Source organism: Ischnura elegans, chromosome 1, assembly GCF_921293095.1.
Source record: "Ischnura elegans chromosome 1, ioIscEleg1.1, whole genome shotgun sequence".
NCBI classification, from domain to species: domain Eukaryota; kingdom Metazoa; phylum Arthropoda; class Insecta; order Odonata; family Coenagrionidae; genus Ischnura; species Ischnura elegans.
In genome coordinates this window covers 92,002,441-92,015,900 of record NC_060246.1, presented here as the reverse complement: position 1 = coordinate 92,015,900, position 13,460 = coordinate 92,002,441, and the positions used below count along the sequence as shown (strand labels likewise).

General features: G+C 38.8%; 1 protein-coding gene across 9 annotated transcripts in view; it reads right to left on the bottom strand.

Moving 5' to 3' along the window:
- Window positions 1-13,460, bottom strand: part of LOC124165907 (unconventional myosin-XV) — a 366,313-nt gene that overhangs the window by 65,711 nt on the left and 287,142 nt on the right. For all 9 annotated transcript variants that reach the window (XM_046543447.1, XM_046543452.1, XM_046543465.1 and 6 more), the window contains one exon: window positions 9,805-10,139. In XM_046543447.1, the coding sequence (XP_046399403.1) occupies window positions 9,805-10,139 (335 nt within the window). The remainder of the gene's footprint in view (window positions 1-9,804; window positions 10,140-13,460) is intronic.

Sequence of the window (13,460 nt, the reverse complement as noted above, 5' to 3'; positions counted from 1 at the left end):
ATTTTCACAAAATTAGTGTTTTTTTGTCAAAGGACACACACGTCTTCTTTGGACCATAAGAAAGCGAGAAATGGTATTATTTCACGTACCAGTTTGATTCTCAAAAACTATCGGAGATATCGCTTTCATATAAATGTTTTTGGAATCTACGCATTAATACTAGCCTAATGACGTATTTTGTTATGCAATTTAAAGACGGCAATCTTAATGGACCTTAAAGGGTTAAGGGTCTCTCGTATTTCAATTCGGCTAACAGGCAGTAATACCCTTCTTTTTTTAAGCAAAGGAGAGAATGAATGAAAGCATTCGGAATTAATGCGCTATATCCTGCGCATTAATAGGGTACGCAGGATATAGCGCATCGAAAGAATTTGGACTATTTCAAATTTCGAAGAACAAAAGGAAATAACTATAAGATGGTAGCAATCATGAAACTGGAGATAGAGAAAGGGAGAGATGCAAAACTGGAAATGATAACTACAGATTTTTATCCCGGAAATCGATTCGATAACAACTTATTTTCCGGCTGATAACTGAATAATTTCAATGATTAAAAATAATCATATCGATGGCACAACTAGCAGTAGCTGTAATGATTCGTTTATTGCATACTTTCCAGTAAAAGAGTAAATGAAATAAGATTTTAAGGACATATCTTTACAAGGAAATACCATTCAAAATGAATAGCATTATCTTATAATCAATATTTGAAATATATTTTATGTACATATTAATAGTTACAGTAGAGATTAAAAAAATAAAAAAGATTGACTTCAACTACTTTTTAATACTTCCTTTTATATGAACGTAAACTAACTCAATTGTGATTTCTAAGAAGTCTCTTATATGACCCACCGACGAGGATATGGAAACATGGGTGAGGGAAGAACTTTGTCAACTGAATGAGACCATGGATAACTATACGAGAAGGTGGACAAGAATCTAATCTTTGTGGCAATTAACAAATAATTTGTGATGCTTCAACGCCATTAGCGATGACACAAATACGTGCATGTCATTCAAACCAATTCTACGCTTTTGAAATGAACTTTCCCATCAGCTCTCATTTCTCGGCCTTCGCCTTGAAATAGGCACTTTAGCCATGACGTTAACTCCTTTTGCAAGTTCAAAATAAATGACTTCGGAAGTCAAAATACGTTTGACTAACCCGGATGCAGCATGACAATGACATTCATGGAAGCAAACGGAATGAAACCATTTCCATTTACTCCATAGTTGGGTAATCTCGGAAATGCATAGAGGCGATGTATTCTAAGCGAAGCCTGAGAGTGCAAAAAACTCTAGATTCCTTCGGTCCACAAAAACAATGGAGGTGTTTAGCGAACGAAATCCACTTCCCGTGAGGTGCATTTTCCTCACAACATAGCGTTATAGCTCTCTCTCTCTCTCTCCAAGAACAATTCTTTCTCTAGGCCATACATAACCCGTAAACGTTTCCCGAAACTGCACTTAACGCGATATAGGGATAAGACAATCGCATGAGATAAAGTAGAGATAGAAATGCACTTTCTGAGTTTTGCATTTAGTTCGGCCATTAAATTTGAATCCAATACGCGCAACCATGAAAAAAATGACTTGAATTTCATAGTAATGTAGTGAAAACAAAATAACTTTGCAGCGGTCCATTTTCACAACGAAATACAGATCACGCTTTCACAGCCGCTCGGCAAGCAATACAATGCTTAACGTTTCATAGCAGAGATCAAAGATGTATATCATCGTTAGTACAGTATAGATTACTGCATTGATTTACGGGGATGAGAGCAAAGTTATTACTCTAGGAGCTTAAAAACCTTCAGCTAGATGTGCAATTTTCCCAAAAACAGCAGGAGTCTTTAGAGTGCATTGCAGCAGGAGGCATAGGCAACAATGGAAACAGCAAGCAGAAAACCTGTCCAACAAACACATTTTTGGTAAATCTACTCATCTTCGACGTGTTTCTCATAATAATTAGGGTTAAATTCTCCGTCTCATAAGTCATGACCTTGTCCACCTCGCAGTAGAATTACATATGTCAGTATAGGGCAAACATTGGGGGGTAAAGGGACTTTAATCTCACCAGAGAAGAGACTGGTCTGAGGTTATCATCATCTCTCATCTAATAACTGGAGACTGTTGCGAATAACGATCAGTTTTAACCTTTTTGAGAAGGAAACATTATCATTTAAAATAATCAGTGCGTCCGTTATATCGATATTAAAACCATCACAAAATAACATAAATATTAAACACAGAATAATATAAATAAAACAATGTAAACGACAACTGTGATGCGGATGTAAAAATCACCAAGATCACTCGTAAGTAAATACTACCAATGACGACTCTGCCAAGACATATTTCCGCTCATATCCAGAGAAAAACGTGAGAGACATCAACGCGCGACAAGACGTCCTTTATTCCCCTCCCCTATCTACCTCCCCCTCCAATGACCCTTCTCCTTCCCCTCCCACACCACCATATCCCCCACCCCCTTCCACATATCCTTTTCCTTCCTTCCGCCCGCTCTCCTTACTCTGGCGTCTTCCTTTTGCGTCCGCCAAACCAAACGAGATCACATTCCTCCTTCCGATGTAAGGGACACTGGAGAAGAGGGGCAAAACCCTCTGCGACGCACTGAACTCAATGCAACGGAATAACGATACCCTATCACATTCGGCCATATTTAAATTTAAAAGCATGGGAAAATACAGAATTTTTTCCTCAGTTAATATTTATCGGTTTGAGCTGTGATTTGGATCTCAAATACTGGTTTCATATTTTTAGAAGTTTCAAATGCAGAGTATCAAAATTCACATTTTACGGTAAAAGTAAGAAAATTGAACACTCATAAATAGTTTTGACTAAATTATTGATACGCCTATTTAATCGCAATAAAATTTTCACTCCAATTGAAAGGAACAATGAGTAAACAAACGCTATCGTCGTATTCAGCCAATCATGAAGTAGCCTGAACCTGAGGACAACAAATTTACTTCTATCCAATGTATTTGTATGGAAAATAGAAAAGAAATTAGAAGGCCAATTAAATACCTTTACATAGTTTTTACCGAATTCCTCAACCCCACAATAAATGAAAATAAAACTTCCAAACGACATTATCAACATGAACACAAAACCTATTGTCGGGATCGGCTAGTCACGCTTCGGAAATCCTGAAATTTGGCATTTTGCCTTTCCAGTCTCGGTCGTTACGGCAGAAGCCAAAAATCGCTGAAGATAATTCGTATTTACTTTATTTATGAGGTTCAATTACGGGCGAAAGGTGCAACCCCAACTCAATTCTTCCCAGGGCGTCGATCTTTCGCCCGTGGTAGAGGCGCCTCCGGTCGACGACACTTGAGACGCACGGAAATAAAACCAAGACGAGAGAGGGAGGAGAGACGGGGAAGTGACGAATCGGGTAATAGCTTTTTTCTCTCTCTTTCTCACTTTAAAAGGAATGCGATTTAAAAAGGACACACGAGCCACGGTCCACAAAAGGAGCACCGTACCACTCTTATCGGTTCATCGCTAAGTTGATAATTTTGAGTGGCTGACTTCTTGAATCAATGTCAACCATAATTGATTAACCTATATGATTAGTACCTAGCTTATCTTCACATTTTCAGGTTATACTTGGTGATTTTTTGAAAAAATGCCTATAATTATCTCCCTTTTGGGAAAGTTCCTTTATATTCTCCCTCCCTTCAATAGTTTTCGCAGAACGCTGATGATTTTCACTTCTTTTGCACATTTTACCATTTATTTTTAGTGATTGTAATACTTTAAAAATGCGTTTTATCAGGAGAAATTAGGATAACTCTTCAAAAAGTACGTACTTCTTAAAAGGAACCATCACTACTAAGATATGAGACAGTTCTGCGTAACCGAAGTGAAAATATTAACATTTCATGGAAAAATAAGGAAACTTGATATTGTTCGGCCATCAAAAACAAGTGATATTTGACTCAGATAGCCAAAACCATCCGTGCCCATTTAAATAATAAACCGCATAATCCTCAAGGATTGAGTTCGATGCTTTGTATCGCACCAATCTGAAAATTATAAAACTTGACGAGATAAGAGAAAAAATTCCGCGCATATTACCCAATCATGAGTAACCAGAATAAAACCTCAAAAAAGAAAAACTGAAATAATTACGAAAAGTACGTAAAACTTTAACAAAAATTCTTTGAATTCTCCCTGTTTTCTCGTACCACCCGCGTTTTCCCAACATTGCTCACAATCGGAGATGGAATGAATGGTTCCCAGGAACAGTGACAACACAAACGATCTGATTTTCTTCTCACAATGAAGCACGCTCGCATGGAAAACAAAAAATATCCCAGGAAAATCTATTTTCCACGCTTGAAATTCCGGGGAGGTACCAACATTATTATTATCCAGAAGCGAGCTCGAATCTACATCAAAAGATGAGCGAACAACATTCGGTATCTTCAAACACGACCGCATCGTTTCCCACCTCTCTGCACGCGTCTTTTTGTTGAACCGAAGAATGCTTCATGAAACCTCTCACGATAGTTGGTCTTAACATATGTCCGTTGAAAGAGGAAATGTTTAAAGATATCCAATTCGTTATTATTTGTTGCGCTTCCGACATTTTTTCAGAGTCCTATTGCTATCCATCTCTCATCGAGCATTACCATTTGTTCGTTTTTTTCCATCCCCAATGGACGAAACGTTTCCGACGGCCGAGGCGGCCTCCTTTAGGTCGTATTCCTATAAAAGCTGCAGCCCACGACGCCTCATTTCTTCAACTCTGTCCCTCCTCCTCTCCGACTCCACTCTTCGAAGCATTTTAACTCCAAAAATGGGATACGTAACCGAGAAATCTACTCTAGAGAATGAAACCGGATTCTGTCCGCGGCGATTCAACGAGACGACAGAAAGAAGAATGGTGAGATTTTATACATTTTTTTCCAGTATTGACGCTCGGTTGCTTGGGAGGTAGAGGGAGGAGATTGCGTTTGAGGGCGAAGGAGAAAAGAGCGGAGAATGACAACCCCACGCTGATACTTTGCATTCCCATGGTCCAACACACGTTCATCGGCACCACCTCAACGTTAGCCCCTCAATCAGTACAAAATATAGCCTTTCATTCCATGGTAACCATTCCCTAGACATTATTTCACTCATTATTACGCTTGGAGGCGTCGACAGCCACGGTCCTTTACATTCGCAATATTGCGGTATGATATTTTCTCACAAAAATTATACGGTTATTTTCACACTAAATACTTATTTAGTAGCAAGAGCTTTAGCTCGTGTTCGTCATGGTGATTATTAACACTTGGGGTACGTTGTTGCGTTAATTTTAGGCGGGGATGGCCAGTGAATCGAAACGAAAAGGCTTCGTCTCAACCCGGAGGGTAACGAAAAGGCTTCGTCTCAACCCGGAGGGTAACAAAAATACGAGGCCAAGGTTTAGTTTTGTTTCCTCACGAAATAAAAATCACCAAGGAGTTTTGTTTCGACCAGGTACGAAACTTTACTCCTAGGAACGAAACTAAATTAATCGAAACGCCGCTGCTCATAGTTAAGCTTCGATCCCAGAAGTTGAGTGGAGGGGGATAAGAGGGAATAGCTTCGACCCATTACGTTTGACATACGTGTAGAGAGGTAAGAAAACATCGAGATTAAAAATCGAATGGCCAGTTCGTGTTCACTGTTCTCCTGCTAACATTAAAAACATGGCCATTATATACGGACCATGGTTAAAAATATGAGTGCCCCATGCATCTAATGGCGATAGATCAAACCTCTGCTTCATTCAACTATACTTCGTCCTATGTGAGTGGGTCGAAACTAAACTGTTCGAAGGTGAAGCACGTGGTCCCTCCATTATCTACGTTTCGTTTCGTACCAAAGTTTTGGTTTTGTTTCAACCCGAAGTAGTTTTGACTCCGATTTCGTTTTTACCCTGTGTTTAGCTCCCCGGGTTCAAATCCATTTCGTTTTGTTTCTACATTTCGCTCCTGAGAACGAAACTATTGACATTTTACTGGTTTTGACTTTGGTTTAATTTCTATTGCCATCCCTTATTTTAGGGTGATCCTATGTTTCCCGATCGCGAAGATGGTCCTTTTGTCTTTGTCAAGGAAAAAGGCTCATATTCCTTGAAAAAGAGGATATCTCCCTTCCCTTTTCACTTGACAGAGCGATTCGCATCGTTCGGGAAACGAAAACATTAGCGTAGCGACACAGTGCAAGTTTTTTTTATCATAACTTAATACTGACATTTAAAACTTTATTTCTTTTGAAGGCCTGCACTGAGTTATAATTCAAATGAAGCTAATTAATTACGAATGAAATCGTGAAGAGAACTTTTTAGCTAATTTATTAAGTTTGGAATAAAACCTAGGGCCTTACACAACGCGGTTCAGTACGCATGCTATTTAGAATACCAGATTTCTCCTTTTCGAAGGACGTTTGGATACATTTCAATAAAACTATGGTTTACGACTACAGATATCGGAATATTTACACTTTCCACCGAAAATCAACTATTCCTATCATTACCTAAATGATAAGAAAGGTGGTGTCCAACAAATATATACAGGAGTATCAGAAAATCGGCAATAATGAATTTGATAAATTCCCTCCGTTCAAATTTTTCTCGGACGCATCGCGCAAAAATAATGAGTGAGATGCGGTTCGCAGGAAAACAAGGTTGATCACGACTGATAAATTAGACTCTTTCGCGAACTAATGAATTTTTCCCCGATTCACTCACCCCTTTCGGAAAAACGGAGGTGGAAGAAAAAGCTTGAGATTTAGTCCAAGATCATCATTCGAGTGAAACGGAACGCGCCGTTGGGGGTGCGTTCTGGCCGTGAAATTAAAAGCGCGATGCTGAAAAATTAACGTCTACCTCGAAGATCAATTAAAATAAAAGGTATAATCACGCCGTTAGAAAATGAGTTTACGGAACTTCTTAGCGGGATTGACGCGTCTCTTCATGTTCCACGATGCGTGAGGAACTGGGTTGCTCTCCTGAGGTGGAACAACATGGGGACTAATTTATAAGAGCAAGGAAACAATGGGGAATGGCTGATCAGCTGAATGGGGTGTTGAGGCACGGGACGACAAATTTTATAACATTACCAAGTCAACTAAGTGGACGGTAAATCGATTACTAATCACTATTCCATCTTTTTAACCATTAGTGATTGGGAGCTCTCTCACGGAATGTGCAAATCAGCACATATAATTTTCACGTATCATCTTAAAGAAAGATTTTGCCTTCATAAATTACACCCATTGATGACATAAAGACACGTAAGGACATGCAGAATGTAGATTATTCTGTATTTATCTTTTAAAAACAAATGCTTTTTTTGACCTAGCGACTGTAGCATCATTTTCATTCAACTAACTGGAATTTGAAGAAAATTACACTAATTTACGAACATCTCAATAACTGAGGGATGCCAAAAGTTTAATTTTTATCGTGATTCTCACACGCTTATGGGGCTTCATATTAGTTCTTTGTCACAAAGAAGTTAAGATTCTAGGTGTAATAGGGAATATTCTACGTATATACAAACATCTCCAATAGAACACAATTAACTACTTTTTCCAGCAGATGCATAGTATAAAGCTAATTTTATATGGTCTCTTAATAAAGTTCAGTTAAGTTAAATTAAGTTAAAAAGTGACATTTCCTTCTTTTATTAGAACGTGCTACTGAAACAAAATGCGGGAGCTACTGTTTCCATCACTCACTAAGTGTATGGTGACCCAAAATATGACAAAACGTTCCGATAAATGAGCAGAGAAAGGACAAAGGAGCAAAGAAAAAATGCCAACATAAGGCTAAATCACGTTCCAGTTATAAGGAATCAATGATCCATTAACAAAGTTAGAGTTTTTCATACTTCTGATAGAAAGAAATGAATTTTTCCTACGGTTCTTCGGGATATTTATGTGCCTTATTTTCCATCACCTTTGCTAGGGATTTGGAAAGCAAGCACTTAAGATAAACAGGCACGTTCAACAGATACGGGGCTCGTCGCACTTGTCACTAATTGCAACCATATCTAGGGATTTAGTGAACTGAGGTGTTGCTTTCCATCCCATAGATAGATAAAAACAATGGAAACTATCAGACAAATATGGTATTTTTCAATGTTAGAGATTAAACGACAGCGTTTTAATCCATAGAAAAATAATTCTCTAATTTACAAAAGTTTCAGCTGGACTTAAATTAATATAAACAGGAAAACGCTCGATAAATCAAGTTATACATTATAGGTTCACCAAAATAAATTACCATGTAGGGAGGTTTCATTGCTTCAAGTTTTTTATCCCATAATTTCAGACAAAATGCGATCGACAATGAGCAAACTATATAGCATTTTACCACTGCTATGCTACCGAATGCCGTTTTATGATTCTCATTAGTATATGCAATTTTGAAAAAAAATAATTAAAAAACTGACAATTGTTAACAATCAAAGCGTATATTTAAGGTAATGAATACATCCCAGACATTCTTTTCCCAAAAAAATTCCAATTGACGACTATTTTCCTTTCAGCCTACCAATTGACCTCCAAAAATGGCTTCAGAGTTAGGATGCCTTGACCCATCCCAATTATTTACGCCCTTGCAATCAGTCGGTTCTCGTACGGAGATAATACACACTTACATACACGCCGAGAGGTATAAGTTAAGTACAAGCCAGTACCTAAAACGTATACTAAAGAGGCAGCTCCATCCATCAATGTATATATTAAGGCGATGGCAAGGTAATGCGACAAGGTTGATAATAAACAATTTCGGAGTAAAATATTGAATGATAATATTGAAAGTGAACTAAGGATAAAACATCTAACGCTGAGAAAAAAATGCTGACATAATCTTGATCTACCTTCTTTAATCTTGGGAGGCATGAAAAATACAAATATCACAAGACGAAGACTGACCAGAACTCTGCTGCAAATGGAAATGACGACTTTTAAGGGATGATGGATCTATATGAATTTCATAGCTTACGAATGATTTTTTCCTTAAACTAAAGAAGAATTTTCCTAATTGAAACCCACTTTTATTTTAAAAACCTGAAAAGGTATTGACCTTGCATAGTATTATAAAAATCGTTCTGAACCAATACCATCCGCTCACTTTTGCTTTCGTAATCATCTGAACCCTGATGATCTCATAGAATTGATTAGTTCCATTGGCTAAAAGGAATATGGCGAGACCGTGTCCTAGGGTGTTGGGTCGACGGGCGTGGAGGGGGAACTTTCCAATTCCTCCGGTACAGCAAATCGAGAATAACGATAGGAGAGCCCAAGATGGACGGCCCCAAGGGATAAAAAGGTCCCAACCCCTCAACCCATTCCTCTGCGATGCTACCTTACCAAATCACAATTAGCCGATCAATTACGTAAATCGATGGAGTAAGATCTAATGCTTTCCCGGCGAATTTAGTCAAAATATCATTGAGTATACCTATGCAGATCGACCTAAAACCCGCGTATTCTTTAAAAAATGTACCCCCTGACCCACCCAATTATCTATGCCCTGCATTCGGTTAGTTGTCCAGAGGTGATTACATTTAAGCACCGCAGACCGAGAAATATCACAAATGTATTAGCCAGCATCTGAGACCTATATGAAACGAGGCCATTCCATCCGCCATTCTCTGCTGCAATGAAGTAGTAGGCTTCAATACGATAACGTTAATAACTCGTAGTATCGTAAGAAAAAGGTGAATGATAATCTTAAAGCGGATTATGGATATAATATTGAGTATAAAATTGAGAAATGGCACTTACTTTTCGGGGCTCTGACGGAAGTGGAACATGGCGAACTGGAGGAGGGAGTGTCGCCCATCGTGGACTGCGTTGGCGGTGCGCGGGTCGACGTCGCCGGGTGGCGGTGGCGTCCCTGAGGGCGGCGGGTGGTGTTGGTGGTGGGGGGAGGTCAGGTGCGACACGGGGGTGGTGGGCAGCGAGTGGAAGGGCATCGAGGAGACGGGCGACGCGGGCACTTGGCCGCTGCCCGCGTGGTTCCTGTTCCATCCGCTGAGCAGGGCTTCGTGCTGCTCCGCCGCCGCCTTCCCGCCGCCCTGCTGCTGTTGGAACGCCGTCTGAGCCCGCGCCTTCTGATGCTGAGGGGAAAAACAAACAATGATATTATTAATCAATAATTTAAGACCTTAGCCGAACACATTGTCAAATTTAGTAATAAGAAATCATATGGTGTTTGTGAATTCCAAAACGTCAGCAGCCCACTTGTGAGGAATACGGGATGAATAGTTTTTCATGAAATATACCTTGGAGGCTACTGTTGTACCGATTTTTTCTGTGATGGATATTCAGGAGAATATTAAGATTAAAGATAATGTCGATCCTTTCCTGCTCTGATCTGACTTTTTCATCAACCTAGATATTTCCCATTTGTCTGTAAAAAAAACTATGCTCCCCTCTTCCCCTTTCATACTTTCTTAAAATGTTTTATTTGTATTCTTGTAATCTTGTCTCTTATGTTTTTCTGCAGTTCATACGCTACATTTTTACTTATCTCCATTACTATCATGTTACTGTGTTTCACTATAAACTAGCAGAAATACTGAATGTGATCAACTAATCACATAAATAATGCAATGGCTTTGGTATGTTTGAAGACGATGAGAAAAGTAGTTTTTCTTAAAACTTTGTTTATGGACAAGATATATTTTGGAATTCAATGCATCAATTAATAGTCATAATAATTGCATGAATAACTTCATCACCATTGAGTCATCGCATGAGCAAGATGCATGTACGCATGGAAAATGATAAGCGTGCCACAGACAGCCTTCCGTAATCGTTTCATTTTTCTATGGGTAACTCTCACACACTTTACTCGGGTAGGTATTGTTCTGAAAAATGAAAAGTTCGATGATGAAATTAAACGTGTCAACAATTATCGCGAGCTAAATCTGCTGTTGAATGCGTGGGAGGGAATTTTTGGGCCGGTTTGGGTTACCGCAGTTCAGCCTGAAATAGAGCCCATTTTAGCCAACGTTCTCAATGCCTCCACAGTCGCTTATGCAACTAAATATGCTTCACACACAAAGATTTAATGCATGCTGAAACGATGAGTAGATTTCCACTGGTAATACTTTTTATACGAAAAATAATGTTTAACCAGATAAGCATCATGTTTTACCATAGTGAAAACAGCGAAAAATCATTAACAATTCTTAGTTCGGAGACCTTTATATTTGAATTATAGTCCTTCGGGCAGGCCATTTTTAGCATTTTTGCGGGGAAGGTACATATAAACAATTAAATTCACATAACTCGAGAACTAATGCATATTTTTAGATACAAATATATATTTTAAACACATTATTTATTTTTTGTAAGAACAAAAACTTGGTCCAAATAGTCAAAAATAATTCCTTAGTGGGGAAAGATGCATGTACGCATGGAAAATGATAAGACACCCTTCCGTAATCGTTTCATTTTTCTGTGGGTAACTCTCACACACTTCACTCGGGTATTGTTCTGAAAAATGAAAAGTTCGATGATGAAATTAAACGTCAACAATTATCGCGAGCTAAATCTGCTGTTGAACTGAAATCTGCTGGGCGTAACTAATCACAATTCATAAAAACGCGTAAAAATACGTGACCTCACCACTAACGCTAGATGTGGAAACGTGTACTTTTACCGTACCATGTAGTGTCATTCAACGCCGGCTGAATGTTCTCTGTGATTCTAAATTAATAACATGAAGGATCAACGTAACTAAAGCGGAAATGTGAGAAAAGAATGACGAAGAAAATGCATCGTCTGCGCTGAAAAACGGGGTCAATACGGCTGACGTTTTCGGGAGGTCCGCAATGAAATAGCATATGGTATATGACACAAAAGCAGTCAACCGTCGCTTCTTTTCCTGATACCCAGACAAGAGAGCGAAAGGCGGCGTGCTCCGCTAAAATGGACAAATGAGCGAATGAAGGAGAAATTCGAATGAGAAGGCACTGTAAGGGTGAGATGACGCGCTTTTACGGTGAAGACCTGATGGGCCAGTCTATGAAGCCAATAAATAATTGCGTTCGCAGATAAGCGTAAAAATAAAAATGACACTCTTATTATTAACCTTGCAATTAACCTTTTGCAATCATAAAAAAATGATAGGACAATCGATGAGTAAATTACACTACCGTTCACTAGAAACAAATGGAATCTTTATAATTAAGACGTAAAATTCGCATATCACATTAAAAATCACTCTCAGAAAGTAAACTGAAAATCCTTTACAGTGATGGTTATACCTAGGTAAATAACAGGCATTTATCCCGAGTGCTTCGTATTACCATCCAATATTATGCCCCCATAGTATTTTTTATTATTATAACCACGAACATTTAAACATTTTCTAAACTTCACCCTAAAGTATAGAGGTATGTCTTCGTAATGATGTATACCTCCAATAAATATTTAATAGTTCGAGTGCATAGAGCGGAGTATAATAATAAATAGAGTTCCTTCAGGCATTCACTTAATATTTATTTTCATTTTTAACAACATTCATCATTGAAAATTAATAATTTCACCCGTCTATTAACTGCTATAATTAATCTACATACTCTTGCAATAATATTGCCAATGCAACCTCATTCTCAGGTAAAAACTAAATCGCATGATATAAAGACACTTGCCTTTTCACTTAATAATTATTTTACCCTCGTTTTCTGTAATAAAGAGAGGTTTTAGAATGACGCCTTCGCGTCGTACCAAGTAAAAAGATGAAATTTTACAAAGGGGCTGAATAAGAGTGAGGGGAGAAAGTCCGCAGCTAAACAGACCGATCGCGGTTTTCAATGCCCGATTATCCCTCTCGGGCTTGGAGCTCACGCCGGCGTCTTGGCTAACCTCTACTCTCTCTCCCAGGACATAAAGCATTCCGAACAGACACTCGTTAGCGTTCCGAATAACATCCCAAGGCACGCGCGGCGAATATCGCTCTCCACCGGGCTGTTTCTCTCGTCCTACCCCATGTCAATTTATCGGAGCGCGAGCGCACACACATCGTACAGGAAGTTTCATCGGGGACGAGGGAGCAGACTGCTAAACGAGTACGGAAAGAAAGAGAGATAGGATTGAAGAGAGAGAGGAAGAAAGGGTGGGAGAGGAGAATAAGACCACCAGATTGAAAGCGGAGGAGAGTAAACAATGAAGAGCAAAGCAAGAGTGCAAATAAACATCGATCAAGGGTGTCAACGACTCAACGGTTGCACTATCCCCTCTCTCCCCAATTCCTTCTACATATATTTTCTTCTTTTCAGTGTTTAATGAGGTTTCAATTTTACTATTTGCTCGGGTCATCTGGAGTCATTCATTCAATAAACGTGGCCAAGAATACTTTTTTAAACTATATCTCCTTACTTCACAAGGCTTGGTCGGTATTTTTTAAGCATTAATAATTAATTATAATA